The 22,353-nt window shown below is 43.9% G+C and overlaps 2 protein-coding genes across 6 annotated transcripts in view; one reads left to right on the top strand and one right to left on the bottom strand.

The window, feature by feature from the left end:
* ANKDD1A (ankyrin repeat and death domain containing 1A) overlaps positions 1-6,132 on the top strand; it is a 33,030-nt gene extending 26,898 nt beyond the window's left edge. For all 4 annotated transcript variants that reach the window (XM_030577803.1, XM_030577805.1, XM_030577804.1 and 1 more), the window contains 3 exons: positions 1,446-1,647; positions 4,085-4,216; positions 4,717-6,132. In XM_030577803.1, coding sequence (XP_030433663.1) covers positions 1,446-1,647; positions 4,085-4,216; positions 4,717-4,778 — 396 coding nt within the window. In that variant the 3' untranslated portion in view covers positions 4,779-6,132. The remainder of the gene's footprint in view (positions 1-1,445; positions 1,648-4,084; positions 4,217-4,716) is intronic.
* A 100-nt stretch (positions 6,133-6,232) lies between these two features.
* On the bottom strand, positions 6,233-21,933 carry SPG21 (SPG21 abhydrolase domain containing, maspardin). 2 transcript variants are annotated; one of them, XM_030577807.1, is made up of 10 exons: positions 21,742-21,933; positions 17,794-17,994; positions 17,587-17,680; positions 12,814-12,975; positions 10,606-10,686; positions 9,693-9,838; positions 8,722-8,830; positions 8,073-8,180; positions 7,303-7,443; positions 6,233-6,898 (listed from the first exon to the last, which is right to left on the bottom strand). In XM_030577807.1, the coding sequence occupies exons 3-10, from the start codon at positions 17,647-17,649 to the stop codon at positions 6,776-6,778; spliced, it is 933 nt and encodes a 310-aa protein (XP_030433667.1). In that variant the 5' UTR covers positions 17,650-17,680; positions 17,794-17,994; positions 21,742-21,933; the 3' UTR covers positions 6,233-6,775. The 2 variants fall into 2 exon arrangements, with proteins under 2 accessions (XP_030433667.1, XP_030433666.1); XM_030577806.1 differs by lacking the exon at positions 21,742-21,933 and adding an exon at positions 21,644-21,733.
* Positions 21,934-22,353: the final 420 nt, after the last annotated feature.

The raw sequence follows: 22,353 nt of genomic DNA, 5'->3' as shown, positions 1-22,353 counted from the left end.
GCAGATAACATACGGACACTCTGCACAGGATCCTAACACATTATTGCTCTTTCTTTAATAGCATGAGATACACAAAGTTCTTAAAAAAAATAAATCCTACCAGGAATGTCCTGGAGTCTCCAGAAATTAAAGATGAATCTTCAATTAAAGATTGTCATGTGATGAAACCTTCAAAACTACATCCAACCGAAAATCGGCAAACCTAGCACCTTCTTGCCTCAGTTTCCCCATCACTCTGAAGTCTTCTGGGAGATGGGGTCATCTGGTGTCTTCTTATTGCAGAACATGGCTTGGGTTCAGAAACACAGAGTCTTCTCCCGCACCTCACTTCTCCCTTGGCCAGTCCGTCCCCTTCCTTCTACCTGCCCAAAACTTCCTCTCTCTGTGTGAGTCTCCCCTCCACCTCCCATGCGTTGTAACTGCCTGCTTTGTCAGCCCTGTCTCCAAGCTGGAGAACTGCAGCTCTCTCCACTCCCGTGCTTCCTTCAGACCAGAGGAGGAAGTATCTTCTCCCAACTCAAACAAACCCATTGACTCAAGGTGCTTCCCTCTGAGTAGACCATAGTTGAGATCTAATGGCCCAGCATTGTCCCTGGTCTGGGAGGTAGGCTTATCAGCATGGTAGATACACAGCGACAGAAGGGCATTTCTGATACCACAGCTTTCATAGCAACACGGTATTATCAGCCAGAGTTCTTCAGTTGTAAATAGGTTCCCCAGATCACCATCCCAAGCACCTAACCTGTTTAGGCCTTCTTGGAAATCCCAGCAGGAGTTCTTGGAAGATGGTCTTGCAGTGAAGGCCTAGAGCCAGGCTATCGGATTCTATTCCAGGCCCCTAGACAGGCTGCCTGTGTGGCCTTGGGCAGTCACTTCCCCTCTCCATTTCCTCATACTACTTGCCTACATCACAGGCAGTTGTGAGCTCTCTCTCATGTTACTGAAGCATGTTATTCAAGAGCATCAGACAGAAGACTGTAGAAATCCAAATTGTTACCTATGTGCGCTTCTGTAGCCATGATGCCACGAACAAGATTTATTAATTGGGCCAGGATGAAACAGGACAGTTAGTAAAACAGAAACGTGCTATGTCAGAATGAACTTAAACTGCTCCAGTGGCAAGGCTGTGGGATATTACAGCCCAGCCATTACAAACAAAAGCATGGTAGGTCTGTTGCTGGAAGAACACATGGGCGTTACTAGGGATTATGCTGCTGCTGCTAACAATCCAGTGTCATCAGAATGTCAGCAAGGGGAACGTTATAGCCTGTAATCGGGTAACGCGACTAGTTCAGCACAGCACTGCTAGCAGGAAAGTTACATTGCTTTTTGGAAGTGAAGGGATTCATTGTTCAGGGTCGTGACGTTTGGGGGGGGTGTGTTTTTTCTCTCAACCTGAAAGAAATGTGAAGCCTCTCACTGAAACTCCTATTTTAACATCGTAGGACAATCTCAACAGTGACTCTGACTCCTGGGTGGCAAAACACTTAACCTTTAAACAAGATCACAAGCTGGAAACACAGCACATTCGCTCAGTGATGTGGAGATTAGCTACTAAATACCTCAAACCCAGCGAATGGAAGAAGCTTGCACATTACTGGAAATTCACTGATGCACATATCAGAGCCATTGAGCAGCAGTGGGCAGGTATAAATCAGATGGCGTCTCATTTACGTCAAGCATTTCCATCCCTTCCCTTTCATCTCTATATTGCTAGTAGATAATTCTCCAGCAGTGGTACTGGGCCATGTGCTAAGGAAGCCACCTGGTTCAGATGGAGCAGCCACAAGATTGCGTTTGAAACACTTTATAAAATAAATAGGAAAAATGTGTACTCACCTGAAAATGGCTAGTAGGAAAATCCACAGCTCCTAAAGAAGGGGTCTGCTGCCTCTTCCTGGCTGCTATAGAGAACCCTCAAGCCTAGGAGTTCTTGTCCCTAAAGGGGAACTTGATTGCTGTAACTGACAAAGCAAGACAGGTCTGAACACCTTCCTACTGAGTGGGCATTTTCAGGCAAGCGGGTAAACGATCCTTATTCTTCTGCACAGGGAGACCACGGACTTTAAACAGTGAGATTTTATTTCTTACAGGGAGCCAACTTCCACCAAAGACCCTGGCCCCACTGGGTCAGTTTGCCCTTCACTTGCCCCTCTAGTAATTGGGAGCAAATCTAGAGGGCCACCAAAGAGAAACCTGCGGTGACCCCAGGAACCTACCCCTGCCCTCCTGGGGAACGGGCCCTTTTCCCTTGTGGCTCAGCACACGGAGCACTGTGGGGGCAGTTAGAAGGGTATGTCAGGACAGACTGCATTCTGAGCTTGGAAATATCCCTCTTTGTAAATCACAGCTCTGAGTGGAAGCATGGAAGAGCCCAGTCATAAGTTTGCATGAAACATGCTCTGCCAAATGCAGTCATTTACTTGCAGGCGGTTTTCAGAAAACTTCCAGTTCAAGGACCTATCTGAGGCCTTGTCTACACTACAAAGTTGCAGCGCTGGTGAGGGGGTTACAGCGCTGCAACTTAGGATGTGTACACACCTGCAGGGCATTACCAGCGCTGCAACTCCCTGTTTGCAGCGCTGGCCGTACACCCGGTCGTGCCTCGGGTGTAGAGGATCCAGCGCTGGATCACCAGCGCTGGTCATCAGGTGTAGACACTCACCAGCGTTTTTGTTGACCTCCGTGGAATAAGCAGGTATCCCAGCATACCTGAGGAAGCCTCTCTGGTAATTAAGCAAACTCCACTGCCCTCCAAGCAGGTCTCCTTCCCCGCGGTGTGCTCTGGCGTTCCCCGACCCCACCCTCCAAGCAGGTATCCAGCCCCGCGGTGTGCTCTGGCATTCCCCGACCCCCCTTCCAAGCAGGTCTCCTTCCCCACGGTGTGCTCTGGTGTTCCCCGACCCCCCCTCCAAGCAGGTCTCCAGCCCCGCGGTGTGCTCTGGCGTTCCCCGACCCCCCCCTCCAAGCAGGTATCCAGCCCCACGGTGTGCTCTGGCGTTCCCCGACCCCCCCCCCCTCCAAGCAGGTCTCCTTCCCAGTGGTTTTCTCTGGTGTTCTCCGACCCTCCCTCCAAGCAGGTCTCCTTCCCCGCGGTGTGCACTGGCATTCCCCGACCCCCCCCCCTTCCAAGCAGGTATCCAGCCCCGCGGTGTGCACTGGCGTTCCCCGACCCCCCCCTCCAAGCAGGTATCCAGCCCCGCAGTGTGCTCTGGCGTTCCCCGACCCCCCCTCCAAGCAGGTATCCAGCCTCGCGGTGTGCTCTGGCGTTCCCCGACCCCCCCTCCAAGCAGGTCTCCTTCCCCGCGGTGTGCAACAGCGCTGCAGCGTGGCCACATCTAACACCACTTGCAGCGCTGGTTGCTGTAAGTGTGGCCACTCTGCAGCGCTGGCCCTATACAGCTGTACTAATACAGCTGTAACAACCAGCGCTGCAAAATTGTAGATGTAGACATACCCTCAGTTATGGCAACCCAGATCATTAGGCCAGCAGATTGGAGCAGAGACCATTATCTTTCCTGCAACTTTGTTCTCTCTTAGAAACCTTCTAAATATCTGTGCAGCTTTTGAGCTCTGTCCTTCCAAGAGAGCAGGGAATGCTGCTAGGGCAGCAGCTAGGAAGATGTTTGTCCTCCTGTAGAGCCAGATGTAGAACAGTGCAGAAAGGGGGAGACGGGGCTCTGTTTTTAAGGACCAGAGAAAGTTATTCAGCAAAATAGCAGAACATGAAATATTTACAAAATGCAGACTGAGTCAAAGCTACTGGAGAACCCCAACCCATTCTGCCCCTGCCAAAAGCAGAACCAATATGCTACCTGGTGTGAGTGCAGGCAGCTGCGAGTCCAAATGGTTTAAGATGTTGGAGTTTAAAGAGCAGGTTTAATTTCCATATCAGATTGCTTCAATTAAAAAAAAAAAAAGTGTGGCTGGGCAGCAAATAGGGCCAAATTTAATCTCACATCCATTCCCTCAATTCCCACCACAGTTGAAGGGAGATCTACATGTATCAAGTCAGAATTTGATGCAGTCTACGGCCACCATTACAGAGTGAAATACAGTTTCATCCATATATCATTCTTACCAGGTACTAAAAGCTACAGGGAGCATGGCCACAGAATGTTGCTTATTTGGCTTCATGGTGTGATCATGGCAGGAGAAAATCCAATCAAAGGACTATACGAAGGCCTGGTGGGGATTTGTAGAAGAGACTTGGCAGGTAACAATCCATCACTTTCCTCTTATGTTGAATAATACAAACTTAGCACCATTTGAATTAACCTTTTAATACTTGATTTAATTTCTATAGCTGTTGCATAATGTAAGTATAGCAGTCTTTTTTCCTAAATACAGATTCTTAAACTATTAACAGCCTCAAACACCTCTAGTACCTAGGAAGTTGTCTTTTCCCCCTTGTTTTATGGAGTACACACATTTACACATACTGCTGGGCCATTTCTCCTGCCGCTTTATACCTCCCATTCATCAGAATCATTTACTAGAGCAAAAATACTCACGCTCAGACATGTAGAACCTCCTTTGTTAAGTAACTAGGATTAAAAACCAGACTGAGTAGACATCCCTCAGAGTAAAATAAAAATAAATAAAAAAACAGCGCTGATGTCAAGCTGCCACTCAGCACAAAGGTACAAGTGCTATTTTTCATTCCACTTCTCCTAATGGGTGAGAGGAAAAACACCTATGATGTTTGTTTTACAGAAAGCATTAGAAAAAAGGCAAATGCAGAATCCACTTCTCCAAGGAAGTGTACAGCAATGTAACAACTGAAGGGGAAATGACTGTCCGATGCGGATTCCGCTGATTTTTTCCTAGAAACTACAGTGATTGAACCTGAATCATTGAGCTATTCACCAAAAAGTGGCCATTAAACTTTTAAGGGCTTCTTGTCATGACAAGTGGCGCTTCTGCTGCTTCCACTTGAGATCAGGTAAACGACGAGACATCAGCACGTGCTAATTTTAAAACATCTTTATACAAGTGTGGGGTTTATTTGCTGTTGCATAGATGCTGGTGATGATAATACAAGCAAGGTGAAAAGGCATTTGTGATACTGAGACGACGTTTCAATTAAGACTCATTTTCTTACTGTAATTTGTTTACATCTCGTTTTTTGTAGGTATAATTTTTTTAATTGTCTTTTATAAAAGTTACAAAGGGGAGAACCTTTCTATTTAAGATGTAGTAAGATGTGTTCTTTACCCAAACATCTTCAGTTTTTGTCCAAGTCACCTATGGTTTATTGTGGGAAGAATGCTCAATTGTTTAGCTGCTGGCATCGTTACATTTGTTTTGTTTTGGGGGTGGGGGGAAGGGGTATTACCTGGACCGTATTAAAAGAGGGATCAGATTTTGGATCCCAAAGCCTCGACAGTTCCCTAGTAGCTGGCATTTGAAAGGCTACAAATCCCATAGTCCTGTGCAATTGAATGTTTGTTATTTGCCCTTTCCAAGGTTAAAGTCATACTGTAGATCTGAGGCATCTTCACACAAACACACAATTTAGGGAAATCAAAATACACTTTTGTTGAATCAATACTTTTCCAATTCATTTTACCTTATATAGATGAACCACTTCTAACTTTTTGTGCTCTAAAAGTGCACACCTCAAAAGCAAGCAGGATTTGAAGAGTCAGTTCCCCTCCTTGGCACACAAACATCTGCATATTCCCTAAAGGGAAATGTCAGCATATAGCTAACACATTCTCGCCACACAGGTAGCCTAGCCTTGAGTGCCAGTACGTGCTTTACTCGATTTCAGTAGAGAAGAGGTAATTACCTGTTATTTATACCAACCCTCACAAAGAGCGCACTTTTCTTAAATACTCAGCAATTTGTCATGTGAAGTTTTGTATTTTTTACAGTGTTTAAGGGGGAAATAAAATGTGTTCTCCAATAAACTGGAATATTTTTCCTGTAAGGTGATGGGTGATTTCTTTTTAGTTCAATCTGTTTTATAAAATGCTTTTTAAAATTCACATCCACATGCTGAAAACATTCTTATCCAACCCAATTACATTGGAATTCACTATGATTCAAGCTGTTTTACTGTTCAATAAACACCCTTAAAGCAAATCTAAGCAGAATTTAACATCCTTCAACAGACCTTTTCTGATGGTAGCGCTGCACTTTGATGCTATTTACATCCACATGCAGCTCTGAAAGATCACGTTAAGCTACAGTAATTCTGTTGAGTCAATTAGAAAAAAGCCACTTGTTGAAATTGAAGTTTTATTGAAAACCATTGTTACAGCTAGCAAGAAAGTTAAAACCTGTAACGCTTTATATTTCAGGTAGAAATAAAGTAACTAACTTGCAACACAACATATGAACCAAATAAGAGATGTCAACATTGGCACGTCAGCATTTTTTAATCCAAATATTCAACAAAATTATAAATGAGCTTAAGTACATAACCTCCATGTGCAATATATACAGCGAAATAAAAATATAAAAAAGAAATGGGGTTCCGTTTTAAGAACGTAGTGGTGAAGACTTTGGTAGCAAAATGTATCTCAATTCTTTAAAACTGGAGTCTTCTCAAAGGTACTTCCTTACATTCAAAGACAAACGTAAACCAAAGTATCCTGTTACACAGCTGGAGATTACCATTCTCGGTTGCATTACACTGAATAATATCAAGCCTGTTGGAGTTACACAGTGATAACCGGCTAACATAAGAAAAGGCAGATTGGAAACAGCTGATTATATACAGGAAGACAACCAGATTGGTTCACTGCTTTAATTGATTGTGACAAAGCTACTGCTGCTCTTGTTCACTGCTGCTGTGAAGCTTGATTTTCTGGACTTCCAGTTCTTCTGCACTAACCATAGAAGGATCAATCGCTGCATATCGTGTACCATGGAACTGCAGTAAGTGTATCTGTTGGACATGAAAAGGAACTCTGAAGCAATAATACAGGATGATGGGTAAGGTACCCGGTAAGAAGAAAGCAGCATGCCTCTCCTGCCAGTAAAATCCAGGAACCAGTCCCCATTATAGTTCAGTCAAATATAGCATTAGCTCATACACCAACATTTGCTCCACCTACATGGAACAAGAGCTCGGGGAGTGCAGAGGTATCAGGCACATGAAAGCCAATCTCAAACCCAGGACCAACAAGTGTGGCTGCTGTGTAGCCCAGACTCCTCTGCACCAGTTGGGTTCAGTGTCTACAGCTCCCAAAGGGTAGGGAGCAGTGACAGATGAGGGTATGAGAAAGACGGGACTCTGCTGGGACATTTCTAAACATGTTACTAGGAAAGGTTTGAATTTCAGAGGCTTACTTGGATATAGACATTGACTTCAGCGCTTCTGCAGAGATAAGGGAAATTGCCTCCTGTTTTAAGGTGAGCTCTTCTGGCATTGGGGTACAGTTTGTACATCTCTTCTTTTGCTTCAGTGGAAAGTGCACTCTGATCAAACACCTTGAAAACAATCACAGGGTAACTCTGAAGCCAATCAAGTTTTCTGTAGCTATTGACCATAGCATACTAGAATTATTCTAAATCACCTCACTGCTTTTAGCTTCTTTGTGCTATTTGCCTGACAGTGAAATCCATCTCCAAGAATAAAGCCCATGGTCTGACCGTATAAAATAAATTACGCATATCCTTTGATGCTTATTTGAGAGGTGCGAGGCTTTGTCCTCCAGTAATAAGCTCAGGAGCGATTTCCTATATTGTTCACATCTGCCTCAGTTATTAGTTTGACCTCAACGTGACACTGAAGTTAACATGGATAGAAAACAGCTGTATCTTTAAAGAGCAACTAAAATTTTATAGGCATGTCATAATCCAGAAAATGGAAGTCATGCTGCCCTAGTTTATAGCACCATGAGCTGAGATTGTACTGCGCACGATACCCCAGTGACATCTTACAGTTAATTCATAGTGTTGCATAATGAGTAGAAAGCAACATCTAACATGAAATTAGATCTTCCACGTTTTATTCTACAGAGGTGATCAAGTATTCCAGCTGCTCATGGAATAGCCAAACCCTACTCAATCCAGCCAGATGAAGCAATAGGCTAAAAGGAAGAAAGAAAAACACTTACATCCATAATAGTTACAGGAATGTCTCGAATTTTATGAGGTTCCACATAGGAGTTCTGGCAGTTGAGGGTAAGTCTCGATGCTAACTCACTCTGGCCCAGGCTTTCCAGCTATCAATACATGGAAATAAAGGCTATGAATTCAGTTTCACTTGGGGAGGTTTATGGTAACATACCTAAAGAAATGGGCACAACCCAAATTTTGCTAAGGAGCGGGACCTAGGTATCCAGTTTCCCCAAATTTGAGTGTCACTGCAACCGCATGCACGAGGCTGCCACAATACTCACTCAGATTTGGTCCATCGTGATGGGGGACATGGAGGAGGGTGGCCAGGCCACATCTGAACAAATAATTTTGCACCCTGGTGCATGGGGCCACAATGCTACTCATTTGTTCTGGCCGCCCCTCCATCATCTGGTCTAGGGGTGAGGGACCACCTCCCCGCCTCCTCACCGTCCCCCACCATAACTGCACTTCAGTAGAGCTATGCAGAGTAACACTAGCTCAGGGTCTGCCACTTATTGTTCATACTTTCTATTAGATAAGTAAAGATGGCAGCAATGTACCTATGCCATATACGTTCTGCTGTCTCTAGAAGCAAGGTTAACCATGCCCAACGTTACCAGAATGAGACATCCAAGACTCACTCACCCTGTCAACCATGAAATCGATTCCATCTGCCATGACAGGATCTACAGGACCAGAAGCAAAGTTTCCAAGAACAATTTTCTTCAGCATAAAAGCAGGCATTAGCCAAAAGCTGAAATATAAACAAGAGATCACATGAACCTCTTCAAGTTTAAAGACCTCCAAAAATTAAAAGGTTGTGTTTTCTGGTTTCTCCTCTCTTCCCTCCCCACCACCAAAAACAAAACATTTGAGTTTCATTTCAAATCAAGTGGTTTGTGCAGGACTTCACTAGGGCAATCATTGCATAAGCTTTTAAAATAACGGAGAGCTGCACATATAGGAATATAATACACTGAAAGTTACTGACCTTATTCTTTGAGAGTGTATTTTAAATGTATTCTTCAGCAAGCATTGGTTTCATTTAAGCTTAATGTACCCACTAGGCAAAACAAAGATCTAGTCTTGACTCAGTCTTTCCCAAGCAGGGCCGGCTTTAGGGCGATTCCCCTGACTCCCGAGAATCGGGCCCCGCAGCATCTGGAAGAGGGGCCCCACACCCTCTACCAAAGTGCCGCCGGAAACAGCGGCAACCGATTGAGCTGCTGCTGAATTGCCACCGCTATCAGCTCAAATCGCTTCCACTCTCTTTGGGAGCATTTCAGCAGCAGCTCTTTTAAATCAGGCCCCACACGTCCTAAAGCCGGCCCTGCTCCCAAGTCTGATTATATCAGTCATAAAAGTTTAAGACAAAAAACAACAAGAACTTATTTCCAATGTTAAAATTCCAGGTTTCAAAATCCTGATTGTGAAAGTGTGCACCCTCCTTGTAACACGTTTTTTTAAAGTATTTTGCCACCTGTTTTTCCATTGTTTGCTCAGATTACCAGCAAGTGAGCAGTTTTTGAAACTACATTTGTCTAAAACTCTGAAATTTTACTACAAAATGTAATAGCAGTCAAAGACTGACATTACATTTTATCAATATTTCTCACCTGTTCGCAGTCCATGTCTGGTTAAAGATGGAAGTGTCACTGAAAGAATTACACAGGATCAGAGACTGAACTCTGGGGGATTTGTGTGTGTACTCAGCAAATTTTTGAGCCAAAAAGCCTCCCAAAGAAGCTCCAAAAAGGTGAACCTAATTTAAAACCAAACACAAGAACATGTTATGTAACAACTTAAATGTATCCCGAATATCCATGTATAACATATTACAAAAACATAACATTGTATTATTCCTTTCCTTGTATTCTAACAGAAGCTGAAAGCTTATTTAGAAAAAACTGACATTCAAAATTTATTTTCAACCAAAAAAAAAAATCTAAAACAGTCTCAAATGATGTAATTTAAAAAAAAAGATGCTTTAAAGACTGAAAACAAAGGCACAGGCAACATGCGTGTCTCAAAAATTTCAATCAGGACTTTTGATTTTTGGCATGACAAATATGCTATACGGTATAAACACTTATTTTAACCTCTTTTCAAAGCTATTTTAATTCAAGATTGACGATGTTGTGATATGTCATTTACTACCATTACTTACTATTAGTATTATTTTTTTGTATTATCATAGCACCCATTGTGCCATGTACTGTACAAACAGAATAAAAAGACTGTCTCTTCCCCAAAGACCTAAGTCATTAATTAATAGGATTAACTTTGAGGTTTTAACTAAAAAACTGAAATTAATAAGAAACCCACCACAATTCCTGAAAGCAGTGACCAATGAATCAAAGCAGGACAGTTTTTGGATAGTGTTTGCTTCAATTTTGAATTTCTTGTTTTTGATAAGCTTGCATCATAGCATGGACATTTTCTGCATGTTAGTTCTTAAAAAACTCTAGGCTTTTTTACCTAACATTTTTATAGTAACCCCATGTTATTTGTCAATCTCAGGGCACTAACTTTATCCAGTTGTAGGTGGTCTAGTAGTTTTCTGAATCCGTCGCAGAATTCAAGGTGGTCCCAATACACTGGATACTGCAACTAGAGTAATAAAGTAAAATGAAACTATAATCAGTAATTAAATGAAGCTGTTCTTTGAGCAGCTGCTCTTTTCATATCTCCAGAAGCACCTTTTGCCTTTCTGCTTAAAAAAAATATTTAAAAGCCTTGCATATTAAAGCCTGGCCAAAGAGATGTAGCTAAAACATTCAACATGATTATTGGATGATGTGCAAAATTCTCATTATGTTGTACAATAGACTAATGTTGTTCTTAGGATTTCCATACCATACAAAATCATCAGAAATAAAATCATCTACTAAAGACGGAGTGAGTCACTTAAAGCTACATTACTATTTGCATAAATAAGGCTTCTGCTAAAAAATTCAGATCCTCCCTTGGAATTCACAGCAGCAGAGAGGCATTAAGACAAACACTACAACGAAGTCCTTCTAAAAAAATCTTGTGACTTAATATTTTCAGCCAGTGGGTAATCAAGTTGTATGCCTTTTCAGTAAACACATTGTCTTAAGATAAAGGATGGCAAACCCTCATCCATTGTACAACTGGCTTAGGAACAGGAGGCAGAGCTGAAAGGTTTCCTTCTGAAACAGACACTGGTCACTGCTGGAGGGAAACCAAATTGATCAATGTCTGATCCAGTAGGAAGACTTATAAATTCTACCCATAAAAAGACCACCACTATCTGCTTTGCTCCATTGGAAGGATGGAAGGTGAAAGTTGCAAACTATGATGGAAGCAGACATAGAAAGGGGAGAACAGGGCCAGAAATGGCCAAGGAAAAACAAAGGTAGTAAAGGCCTGAAGTTGGGCAGTGACCCATAACTACATGAGGACAGCTCAGTCATACTGGAACCTTTAGGTTAAATTACCCATTCAGTTACATTTTTAGACACCAGGTAATGCTTATTAAAATGATGTGGATAAGTGGTTTAGTCTGGCTGTAGCTTGACCAAAGTTACATCACATTATGTTGGCCTTTCAGAGAAGCCAACTACCATGGTTATTTTCCTGAATAATACACCAAGCTGAATCAGAGAGGAGCTAACAGATCCAACTGGAGACAAAGCAAGGCCATGAGAAGTTGTTGCACTAGGAAGCGTGTCAACTGCAAACTGAGAATTCCTCTTGTACAAAACCTCAAGAGAAATGAACGAGTAGGGCTCTACCAAATTCACAGCCATGAAAAACGCATCACAGACTGTGAAATCTGGCCTCCCCTCAGCCCCAGGAAATTTGGTCCTGTGTGCGCACTTTTACTTTATACTATATAGATTTCACAGGGGAGACCAGCCTCTCTCAAATTGGGGGTCCTGACCCAAAAGGAGGTTATGGGGGGTTGTAAAGTTATTTTAGGGGCATTGCAGTATCACCATCCTTACTCCTGCAGTGCCTTCAGAGCTGGGCGGCTGGAGAGCGGTGGCTATTGGCTGGGATCCCAGCTCTAAGGGCAGCACCCAGCCAGCAGAAGCACAGAAGGGTGGCAATACCATACCATGTCATCCTTACTTCTGTGCTGCTGCTGCCAGCAGTTCTACCTTCAGAACTGGGCTCCCAGCCAGCAGCTGCCACTCTCCAGCTGCCCAGCTCTGAAGGCAGCACTGCTGTCAGCAGCAGCACAAAAGTAAAAGCAGCTGTACGGCAAACCTCCCCTCCCCCCAAAATAACCTTGCCACCCCCCTCAACTCCTTTTTGGCTCAGGGCCCTTAGAAGTACAGCAACTTGAAATTTCAGATTTAGATAGCTGAAATCATGAAATTTATGATTTTAAAAGTCCTATGACCAAAATAGACTGTGAATTTGGTAAAACCCTATGAATGAGACATCAGCAAACTCCAACTCCTAGTGTTCATGGAGTAAAGAAAAAAACATTACAGAACTAATCCACTAGGTATAAATCTAATATACATTTTTGTATGTTTCACATACTCAGTGAACTGGTTTAGGGCCAGTTTTGCATGTTACTAACCCAGAATATACCTTAGTATAGCCTTCCCTGGAGTTCTCTGCTTGGATTCCTCCAAAAATTATGAGCTAAACCAACTTAGAAGCTGACCTTTACCAGATGCATCTAACACTCTGGTTTTATTTACTGTAACACAAGAGCAAACAAACACTGAATTTTGACATTGCATTGAGAATACTCACAGCAATAACTCTGTAACCCCATCCAGTCAGTGCCAAAATCTGCTGGAAAAACACATCTGCAGTTCCACTTACAGGTGGAAGAAATATGAGTGGGCACCTGATGTTCTTGGATCCTGCATCATATAGTGACCACACTTTACTGTCGTCATCGTCTACTATGATCTGGAAGAAGAGAATTTAGTGAAACTTTGTATAAGCCTGATACCAGATATCTCCCATTCAGTTTCTAGTAATGTGTTTCACAAATCTGTGCTACAAGATTTTTCTTTCGAACAAGTTCACCCTTTGCTCCCCTTCAGAATAACTTTTCACCCCTTGCCTGTTTAATAAATGTGATGTTTACACTGTCCGCCAACACACATCTGGAGGCAGAACTGTGGTTGTGAAATAGAAAAGAAGCTGATCAGATGATCTGAAACAAGCTAGATTACATTCTCTCTAAGCAGTATGGTTTTAGTTAATAGAATAGTCACTGTCTTATGGAAGTTTATGATGTTCTGAACAACTGAAGTCCAATGCAAGTGCCAGAAGTAAGAAGAGAATTATGTCAGCTTGCAGAGATTGTTTTATGTAGGAATCGTTTCCTTAGCAATATACAAGTTACATAACCCCAGCTGAGCTAATGTTCGGTTTGAGCTTACCATCTTCCTGAATCAGGAACTCTGGCCCCTTGTATCAGATACAGTAATTTTACATATGAAAATTGGTGTAGGAATTAATTATGGGAACATCCCAATATTCTGTTTGCAAACAGGACCGACTCTTAGAAGACACTATACCCGGGATCGGCAGCCTTTTGCACGCAGCCTGTCAGGGAAAGCAGCTGGTGGGTTGGGCCAGTTTGTTTACCTGCCGCATCCGCAGGTTCGGCCGATCGCAGCTCCCACTGGCCATGGTTTGCTGCTCCAGGCCAATGGGGGCTGCGGGAAGCGGTGCACACTGAGAGATATGTTGGCCACTGCTCCGGCAGCCCCCATTGGCCTGGGATACCGAACTGCAGCCAGTGGGAGCTGTGATCGGCCGAACCTGCAGACATGGCAGGGCTTTTCCTGATGGGCCACATGCCAAAGGTTGCCAATCCCTGTACTGTACCATAAGTAGTGGCACATGTTTAGCCAGGAGGAAAATTCCTTCTGTGGTTTGACTAGGCCCCTGGCTGCTAACGATCTGATAATCTACATCACCAAGAACATTCTTCTCTGACTGAGAATCATCATCAAAGTTCTGGGTTAAAAGGACAGCACCCTGCAACAGACATTTTTTCCTAGGCCCTCATATATGGAGGTAGATGGGGGTGGGCCAAGAACTTGCAGATCTGGTGACTATTCAACACTACTGTCTTAAATAGACTCAGAAAATTGGGACCACTAATCTGAAACAATGGAGGTCTGATTGTAAGATAGGGACACTGTACAGAGGATACCCAAAGTAGTACAAGCTGTAATGGGACAGAGAGCTGAGTTACTGTCAAGGAGGCGTTCACTAGAATGATCAAGGGAGAGAAGTTGGAGAGGCAGAGCGGCACATGACCAGCTGAGGAAGTGGCTAGCTTAGACCCCGGCCACTGCTGCTGCCCTTACAGGGCAAAAGCCTTCAGACCTTTGCATTCTGCTTGTCTTATGCTAGGAATTCAAGACCCAAGAATGAAAATCCTACACAAACAGCATCTTTAAAGAATAAGAGTTTGAGGAGTCTCAATCTCACATTTTCAGGGTTTTCTTTTCAAGCATACTGCTGTGTATATTTAGGATTTTTTTTAAAGGTACAAAACTCACCAGTAGTACAGGACTATAGGTCAAATAAACTCAGTGACCATAAAACCCCCAAATAAAGCCCATATAGTACAACAGATGCAGGACCTCTGTTTATGCACCTGTGATCCATTTTAAATTTACAACTTACTGAACTGGTAGCACCAAAAGCTCTCTCTCATTTTCATAGCAGTACAGCTCCTCTATGGATACTCCGGAAATACCATATCACAAATTCTAAAATCTGCCTGGCTGACAACAAATCTGTAATTTACAAGGAAGTCTGTACTTGAGGTTCAGGGAGCCTGTGATTATCACATTATCAGTAGTTTTTGTAAAGTTTCCAAGAAATTAGAAAGGACTTAGTGCCAGGACTTCTCAGAGCCCTGGAACTGCTAAGGAACTCACATTTCTACGTTTACATTATGTGAAAGAAAGTTCTCCTCTGATATATAAGATTATTAATTGAATCTGCTCATCATGGCCCTGTGTGTCTGTGTAACAAGCACGTATCTTCATGATTTTGAAAATGAAACATGCCCTACACTGAGTACTTCACTTGAGGGTATTAGCAAGTGTTAAAGAAATGATCAAGACTCAATACATGTGATGGGGAACTGAGGCCCAGAGAGATTAATTTAATTACTTTCCCCAAAGCCAGACAATTAATGGCACCCAGAGTATGGCAACCACTTGTTCCATTTGAGAAAGAGCCACACAATATGTAGATTTACTGTGATGTGTTTGGATCTGCAATAAATGTTGCACAGTTGAGTCACACTGATTAACAGCTGATTCAGACAGCTTATTGACCACCTTCTGATCTGTTACACACTCAATCAAGTGTGGATTATTGAATTTACATTTTGGGTGAAATCTGGCTACAGTGAAATAAATGGCAAAACTCCCATTGACGTCAATAGAGCCAGAATTTCACCCTAGGACTGTCTCCGAGCAGGATAATATTTTAGATAGTAAGACATACTGTTTTACAGATAGCCGGTGTAACATTTTAAAGAGACTGAACACTCCACTCAAAGCACTTTTATGAAGTTGAGTTAGTTTATCTTCCGCATTCTCTCCACCTCTAGCCTATTTTAAACCCAGGAAACTGGGCTATGTGCAGTTTAAATGACTTGCACAAAGTTTTGCAAGGGCTTCCTGAATGACAAACACAGAGAAAGGGCTCCTGGCTCCAAGCCCTGTCCTCTACCCACAAAACCAACCTTCTTCCCCACCACACACATCTGCAAGTCATAACTTGTATCTATAAAGCACTTTTCTTTGTAACACTGCAGATTAACTATGGGAATGACTTATCACATTTTAGAAAATGCAATTGCCAGTGGGGTGGAAGGCAGAAGCCATTCTGCACCAGAAGTACTGGTAGTTTTCAGAAGAGGAAGTGAAGAGCCATTTCTCCAGTTGGAACTGCAGGGTGAATTTTATGTAAACAGAATAGTTATCTGCAGTGGAATTTAGCCAGTACGCCACAGTAAGTACTCAGCCTGTACCCCGTTGCATTCTTTGGTCTTTACTGATCACAAGTAGTGAGTGATGCTATCTGTTTATAGCCATACTCCTTAAAGAGGATCAGAGGAAGAATGAAAGAATCTTTAAAAACTGATTTAATTTTCAGCATCCCTCTAAGCCTCTTCCTAGAAGGAACAGGCTTCCATCTATGACCTCAGCAGGAAGGGGGAGAACTAGCAGTGATAACACGTGGCGGGTGCAAGAAAAGCAGTGAGAAGCAGCCTAACATCTCCAAGCCTCTGACTCCCACTACCCCACAAAGAACAAATTGTGGGAGCTCACTACATTGATTTGGTGGCTGCACAAAGCGGCAATGAGGAGGGAAGAAGTGGGATGGTAAGCTCCATTTTCTCTCCTCCTGCATCAGGGAACCTTGCCTCCTCCATGCTGACCATATTGCTAACAACCACAGCCGAAGAGGGATATGACTTATTCCTAGAAAGAACCCCCACAATGAACTATAATTAAAACTGAGCTTTTCCCCTTCAGAGACCCAGACTGGCTTGTTTAGGTCTCACCCACTTCCCGCATTCATCACTGTGGTATCTTTGACTGTTTTTTATTTTGAAGTAAGCAATCAAAGAAAGCTATGCCCATACTTTGAGGCTCAGATAAAACCTTCATTGATTACCCTGAAATTTATGCATATTTTCATTTAATCAATCAGCAGCAAATGGAGAGTTATTCTTGCTCAAGAGCTTCCATGCAGTGCAGTTCCTGTAGAAAGTGGCACAGTATTCCGTACTCACTGAATCTCATGGGCGTTCTTTCCATCTCATAAAATCCCCAGGATGACAATATGCAGCCTAAATTATGACATCAGCACACCTATGCTCTCTCTCTATCTACAAATTAAGTGCAATTACATCTGTGCATACCCATTTTGGGCATAATCTGGAGGCAACAGGATTGCAGAGAGGTAGTTTGGCCTGCAGAACATTACTACTTGTAATGTGTGAGATGGAAAGAACCCATAGCTTGACTGTCAGAACCCAGGATGAATTTGTGAAGCTGACAGCAAAAGTATTTTCATAAGTCAAGACAGTAGCGCTGTGTAAGCATGTGAATTGGCGGGCATAGTGGGCAAAGCCAGCGGCAGCTCCAGCAATGATGGTACATAGCAGCCCTCTCAGCTCCACAACATTTTTCTAATCTCAGCTTCCAATGTCTGTTGCCACGAGAGATCCCCAACAGGCACTGCTTTCCAGAAGGCTTCCAAAGCTCAGGTGGCACCATGAATCCCACTAAAGGAACAGACCACCTCCAATGAAAGCTACGTGAATACAGAAGTACTCGCTAAGTACTCAAATACCATGGTGATGGGAGCCACAGGGGGTCGATACCTAGATCTGCCATTTCCAGTGACTATTTTCCATTACCTACAAAGGCATTGTATTTTTACCTACAAAGGCAATTTCCACCTCTGCACACCATGACCCTTCAGAAATAAGATACCACTTCATAAACAGGGGACAAAACCCATACATACCTTCTTAAGAGGAACTGTACTTCTGAACCAGTTATAGTCAGGAGAGACTTTAATCTCTCCCATGATGTTTAGATGAAACTGAGGTTGCGTAAACCTGAAACATAGACATGTGATGTTTCAGCTCAAGAATCTAGGTTTACACTAATCCAGTGCATAGAAGCCTCATTGTGCATACAAAGGATTCTTTCAGGATAAGTTTGTTTTTACCTCTTCTCAGTTGACCGTCCTTCCTCGTCAGTCTTCTAACTTGTGCCGTGTTTTATTTATCTGTAGTTTTAATTATAACCACTTTGGGATATTCAGAAAATACAGTATCTTGATTGATTACTACTAACCCTCTAATCAGGAATTGATGGTGTCTTGTGCAATAAGAACTTTTCATAACAAAGCATTCCACTGTAGCAGCTCCTGAAAGGAAGACAGTATTGCACGGTTTAAGATCTTTTTAAACAGCAAGTTATATTTTAACATTCCTTTTAAGCCAGTTTATTAACTGCTCCAAGGTAGCCTCTATTTGAATTCACTGGTACTTCGCTCACAGTTCAGACAATGGACTGTATAAGTACTTATGTTTCATGGGTCTACAGTCCATTTAGTCAAGTATTCAGATGGCACCTCTCATTTAAATATAATTAACTTAAAAGCATTTTAAACATGTAAAAATCCTCACTTCAGATTACGCGATACCTGTTGTAAAGAACGGTCAAAACTTCAGGGCCTGTCCACATAGGGAAATTGACCAAAATAACTATTGCAAAATAGCTTCCTGTGTGGACAGTATTCCAGAATAACAATCACTTTATTCTGGAATAATTAGTGTGCTTCTAAAATGGGAATATTATTCTGGAATAAAAGTGATTTTATTTCAGAACAGAGTATCTACATGGAGCTATTCTGGAATAGCTATTCCTGTCAGTTTCCCCATGTAGGTAAGCCTTAATAAGATTGTCTGCACATTCTGAATGCTATATATTCTATATGGGATCCTACTTATTTGTAGTAATGAAACTTACATGACTGACATGGGACCTACATTTCACTGGAACATTTATAGCACTAGTAGTTTCAGAACTTCCATTTCTACAGCAAATCATGCCAGATATTTTTTTTAAGTTCACAGCTGTATGCTGACCGCGTGTTAACTTTAGTTTGCAAGGGAAATCCTGCTACAGTGATTCTTTTCATGTGCTCACAAGAATATAGTGGATAAGGAATGCATAATAAGTTTCCTTTTATCATCATGACCCAATTATAATTAATGGCCACTTGTTCATTTTTCTAGGTAGAATATGGCAATTGCTGATTCTGGTCAGTTTCCCTAAGGGATAAAAGCCATTAAAAACTAATTAATTTTGCAACTTGACAAAAGAGTTAAGTTACAATTCACTTTCATGTCTTTAGAATTCAGATGCCTAGTCTTCTACTGCTTAATGAAATGTGAACTCTGAAGGAAGGGCATACTTCCCCCTCCACCTCACCCAACAGGAAAAAAAAATGAGCACCCCTTATGTACAGTTTTCAGTACTGCAGAAAGTCTTTAGTTTTCATTATACAACAAATGTTTCCAGATTCAGAGTTTTCCCATCCAACGGTGTTGGCTGTCACATATTTTACCACTTGCGCTATTCTGGATGCACCAAAAAGGTATAATGGAGGCCAAATGCCTCTTCCACCCAACAGACTACAAAGTGAAACAGGCTCAGACATTACTGGAATGGGAAGGACAGTTGTGCATTGGAAAAATAAGAGTAGTTCATTCTACTAATCCCCTGCACCTGCTAAAAGTGTGGCTTACCCTGTTCACATATAAAACAGATATGGGGTGTGATGGTGCAATGAAGTAGAGCAAAAATAGTAACAGCGAACAAAAAAGTACAGTGAACTTTATCTTTGTGTACTATATTTATTTTTTATATTACAGTACTAGTCAGAAGCCCAAGTCAGGATCAGGGCCCCACTGAGCAAGGCCTTGTACGAACACATGTAAAGTAATGCTGAACAAGATGCATGTTTAGTCTGTTAAAAAGGAATGGTATGTTAAAGAATAATTTTGTTCACTACAAAAGGATTAGAAATCAATTCTAGCTATAATCAGGTCTCATCTCTCTTCTTCTGCCTGTTGTTTTAGTACCATTATTAGGTGATGATGATACGTGCCAGTTACAACTTTGGACACAGGGGTCCTCAATCCATATCCTGGGTACAGGCAGCATCTGTTCAAACTTTTCCTCCTTACTCTCACTGTCATGTCAATGTACCTCAACAATGACCTGAAGTGGTCCCCTCATTGGGCTGATAAAGCATATCAATCTCCATGCCCATTCAAACCTTGGGATCACTACTGAGACGGCTAATAAAGATCCCAATCAATGACATTTGTGGAAGGTTTTGTGCTATGGACAGCTATCTACTAGCAACTGGACCTCAAACTCATGTCATGTAAGCAAGCCATCCATCCATCAAATGATAACTAGAAACACCACAAAACATTTCCCCTTAAATTTGCTGTTTTTAAAGTTTGTTCTGACCATGCCTGTACCTCTTTTGTGTTTGTCTCTCAAGAGTGTTTCTGCAAATGAATTTCAATGGTATGAAATTCACTTTCTGTGAACATTCAAAGCAACATATGCAAGTATGCACAGAAACAGAATACTAAGTTCACACTCATAAATATTTGTGCCACTAATGCTTGCATGCTTTTTGAAGTCACAGAACAGAAACAATGCCATGAAACTTGGCTGGGAAATCAACTATCCAATACAACTCATATGTAGTGATATCAACAACTCTCAGACCAGTTAATGATCAAGCCAGTACAATTTTTTTTTAATTCAAATACACTAATACTTTAAACAAATACATGTAGGAAAACGTTGCCTGTCGATGTACATCCCAAAAGCAGGAATAGAGATTAAAATGTGTCTGGTAAGATTTTTGTGATTCATTCACAATACAGTTATAGTAACTTTTAGTCGCTGATGTTCAGAACTGCTTTTGAGCTTGTCACAGGAGCGGGAAAGCTGCATATATTCTGTTAACAATTGTTTGGACGTCTATTCCCCTAAGCTGCATTTGATCTGCAAGAAACAGACCTGTAAGAACCATTACTCAGCCCACCCATAGAAATATTTTCTCGCCTGAAGTTTCTTGCTGCATCAGCCATGCTATTCCTGCTCCCATGGACACAAAATCTGAATCAGTAAAATTGTGTGTCTGAAACAAACTGTGCTCCTATTGGTAAAGGCAGTTTAATCACAACAGCTACAGGCACTCTAACTTACTAACTAATAAATGAAAAGTGCCACCACAGGAAGTTAGAACAGCACCTTCTGGGACATGAAATTACAGGTCCCATCCCTGTCCCACATTCCTGCCCCCCCCCCCATCACTCCCCTCCCCCAACACAGGGACAGCCAAGAGCCCCCTCCCCTTCCATGCACTCCCCTCCCCCGGCACGGGGCGGGGGGGGGGCAAGAGCCCCCTCCCCTTCCATGCACTCCCCTCCCCCGGCACGGGGGCGGGGGGGCAAGAGCCCCCTCCCCTTCCATGCACTCCCCTCCCCCGGCACGGGGGGGCAAGAGTCCCCTCCCCTTCCATGCACTCCCCTCCCCCGGCACGGGGGCGGGGGGGGCAAGAGCCCCCTCCCCTTCCATGCACTCCCCTCCCCCGGCACGGGGGCGGGGGGGGCAAGAGCCCCCTCCCCTTCCATGCACTCCCCTCCCCCGGCACGGGGGCGGGGGGGGCAAGAGCCCCCTCCCCTTCCATGCACTCCCCTCCCCCGGCACGGGGGCGGGGGGGGCAAGAGCCCCCTCCCCTTCCATGCACTCCCCTCCCCCGGCACGGGGGCATGGGGGGGCAAGAGCCCCTCCCCTTCCATGCACTCCCCTCCCCCGGCACGGGGGGGCAAGAGCCCCCTCCCCTTCCATGCACTCCTCTCCCCCGGCACGGGGGGGGCAAGGGCCCCCTCCCGTTCCATGCACTCCCCTCCCCCGGCACGGGGGGGCACGAGTCCCCTCCCCCAGCGGGGGGGGGCAGAGCCCTGTGGCACATCTCATACCTTGGCTTCTCCGCCCCGAAGAGAACGGGGGGCGGGCAGGGGGGGGGCTGCACCGCGGGGAGCGGTCCCCGCGCGGACGAACCCCTCCCGCGCCTTACCGGCTCCTCCCGCGCGGCGCTGCAGCGGGGGGGGGGGGGTGTCCACGGCCAAGCCTCGCTCCCGCGTCCTGGCAGCGCGGAGCGCACCGAGACCCCGCTTCCGGGCGCTGAGCCTGCGTCTGGTGGGGGAGGGGGGCGCGCACACGCTGACCACGTGATCACACAGGTACGCGTTCACAGCTGACGGCGTCCATCGCTACCGAGGCGGAACAGTGGCGCCACGTGACCTGAGCTCTTGGCAACTACCTCGGGTTCAGGGGTCATGTGACCTATAATAAGCAAGGGGGTCATATGACTGGTACAGCAGGTAACGTGATAGTTGGCAGGCAACCCTGATAGAGAGGGAGGCGCCTGCACCCAGACGCTCAAAGAAGTAGCGAGTCTCCTGTTTCCCAGGTGGGCCTCTCAGCCCAGAGTGCTCCCTGGGCCTGAGTCCTGGGCTGCGGCTCCAGTGACACTGGGGAGCGGCCCCCACGGTTACTCTGGACCAGTACGGCCAACCCCAAGAGTTCACAAATCACAAATCAGGAGCTCCCCGCAAATTATGAGATTGGCTTAAAAATAGCAGGTTTTATAAAAAGAGAACATCCAGCGTGGGGGGGTGTCTTTGCC

Source organism: Gopherus evgoodei, chromosome 10, assembly GCF_007399415.2.
Source record: "Gopherus evgoodei ecotype Sinaloan lineage chromosome 10, rGopEvg1_v1.p, whole genome shotgun sequence".
NCBI lineage: Eukaryota > Metazoa > Chordata > Testudines > Testudinidae > Gopherus > Gopherus evgoodei.
Note: the sequence above shows the minus strand (reverse complement) of the source record. Positions and strands in the feature narration are given on the sequence as shown.

What these genes read in the sequence shown, in the direction of transcription:
- SPG21 (XM_030577807.1), bottom strand. Translation starts at nt 17,649, where the DNA reads ATGGGAGAGATTAAAGTCTCTCCTGACTATAACTGGTTCAGAAGTACA. An exon ending in GTACAGTTCCTCTTAAGAAG is followed by an intron (nt 12,976 to 17,586) that starts GTATGTATGGGT and finishes CTCTTCTTCCAG; the next exon opens with ATCATAGTAGACGATGACGA. An exon ending in TTCCTGTAACTATTATGGAT is followed by an intron (nt 7,444 to 8,072) that starts GTAAGTGTTTTT and finishes ATTGTTTTCAAG; the next exon opens with GTGTTTGATCAGAGTGCACT.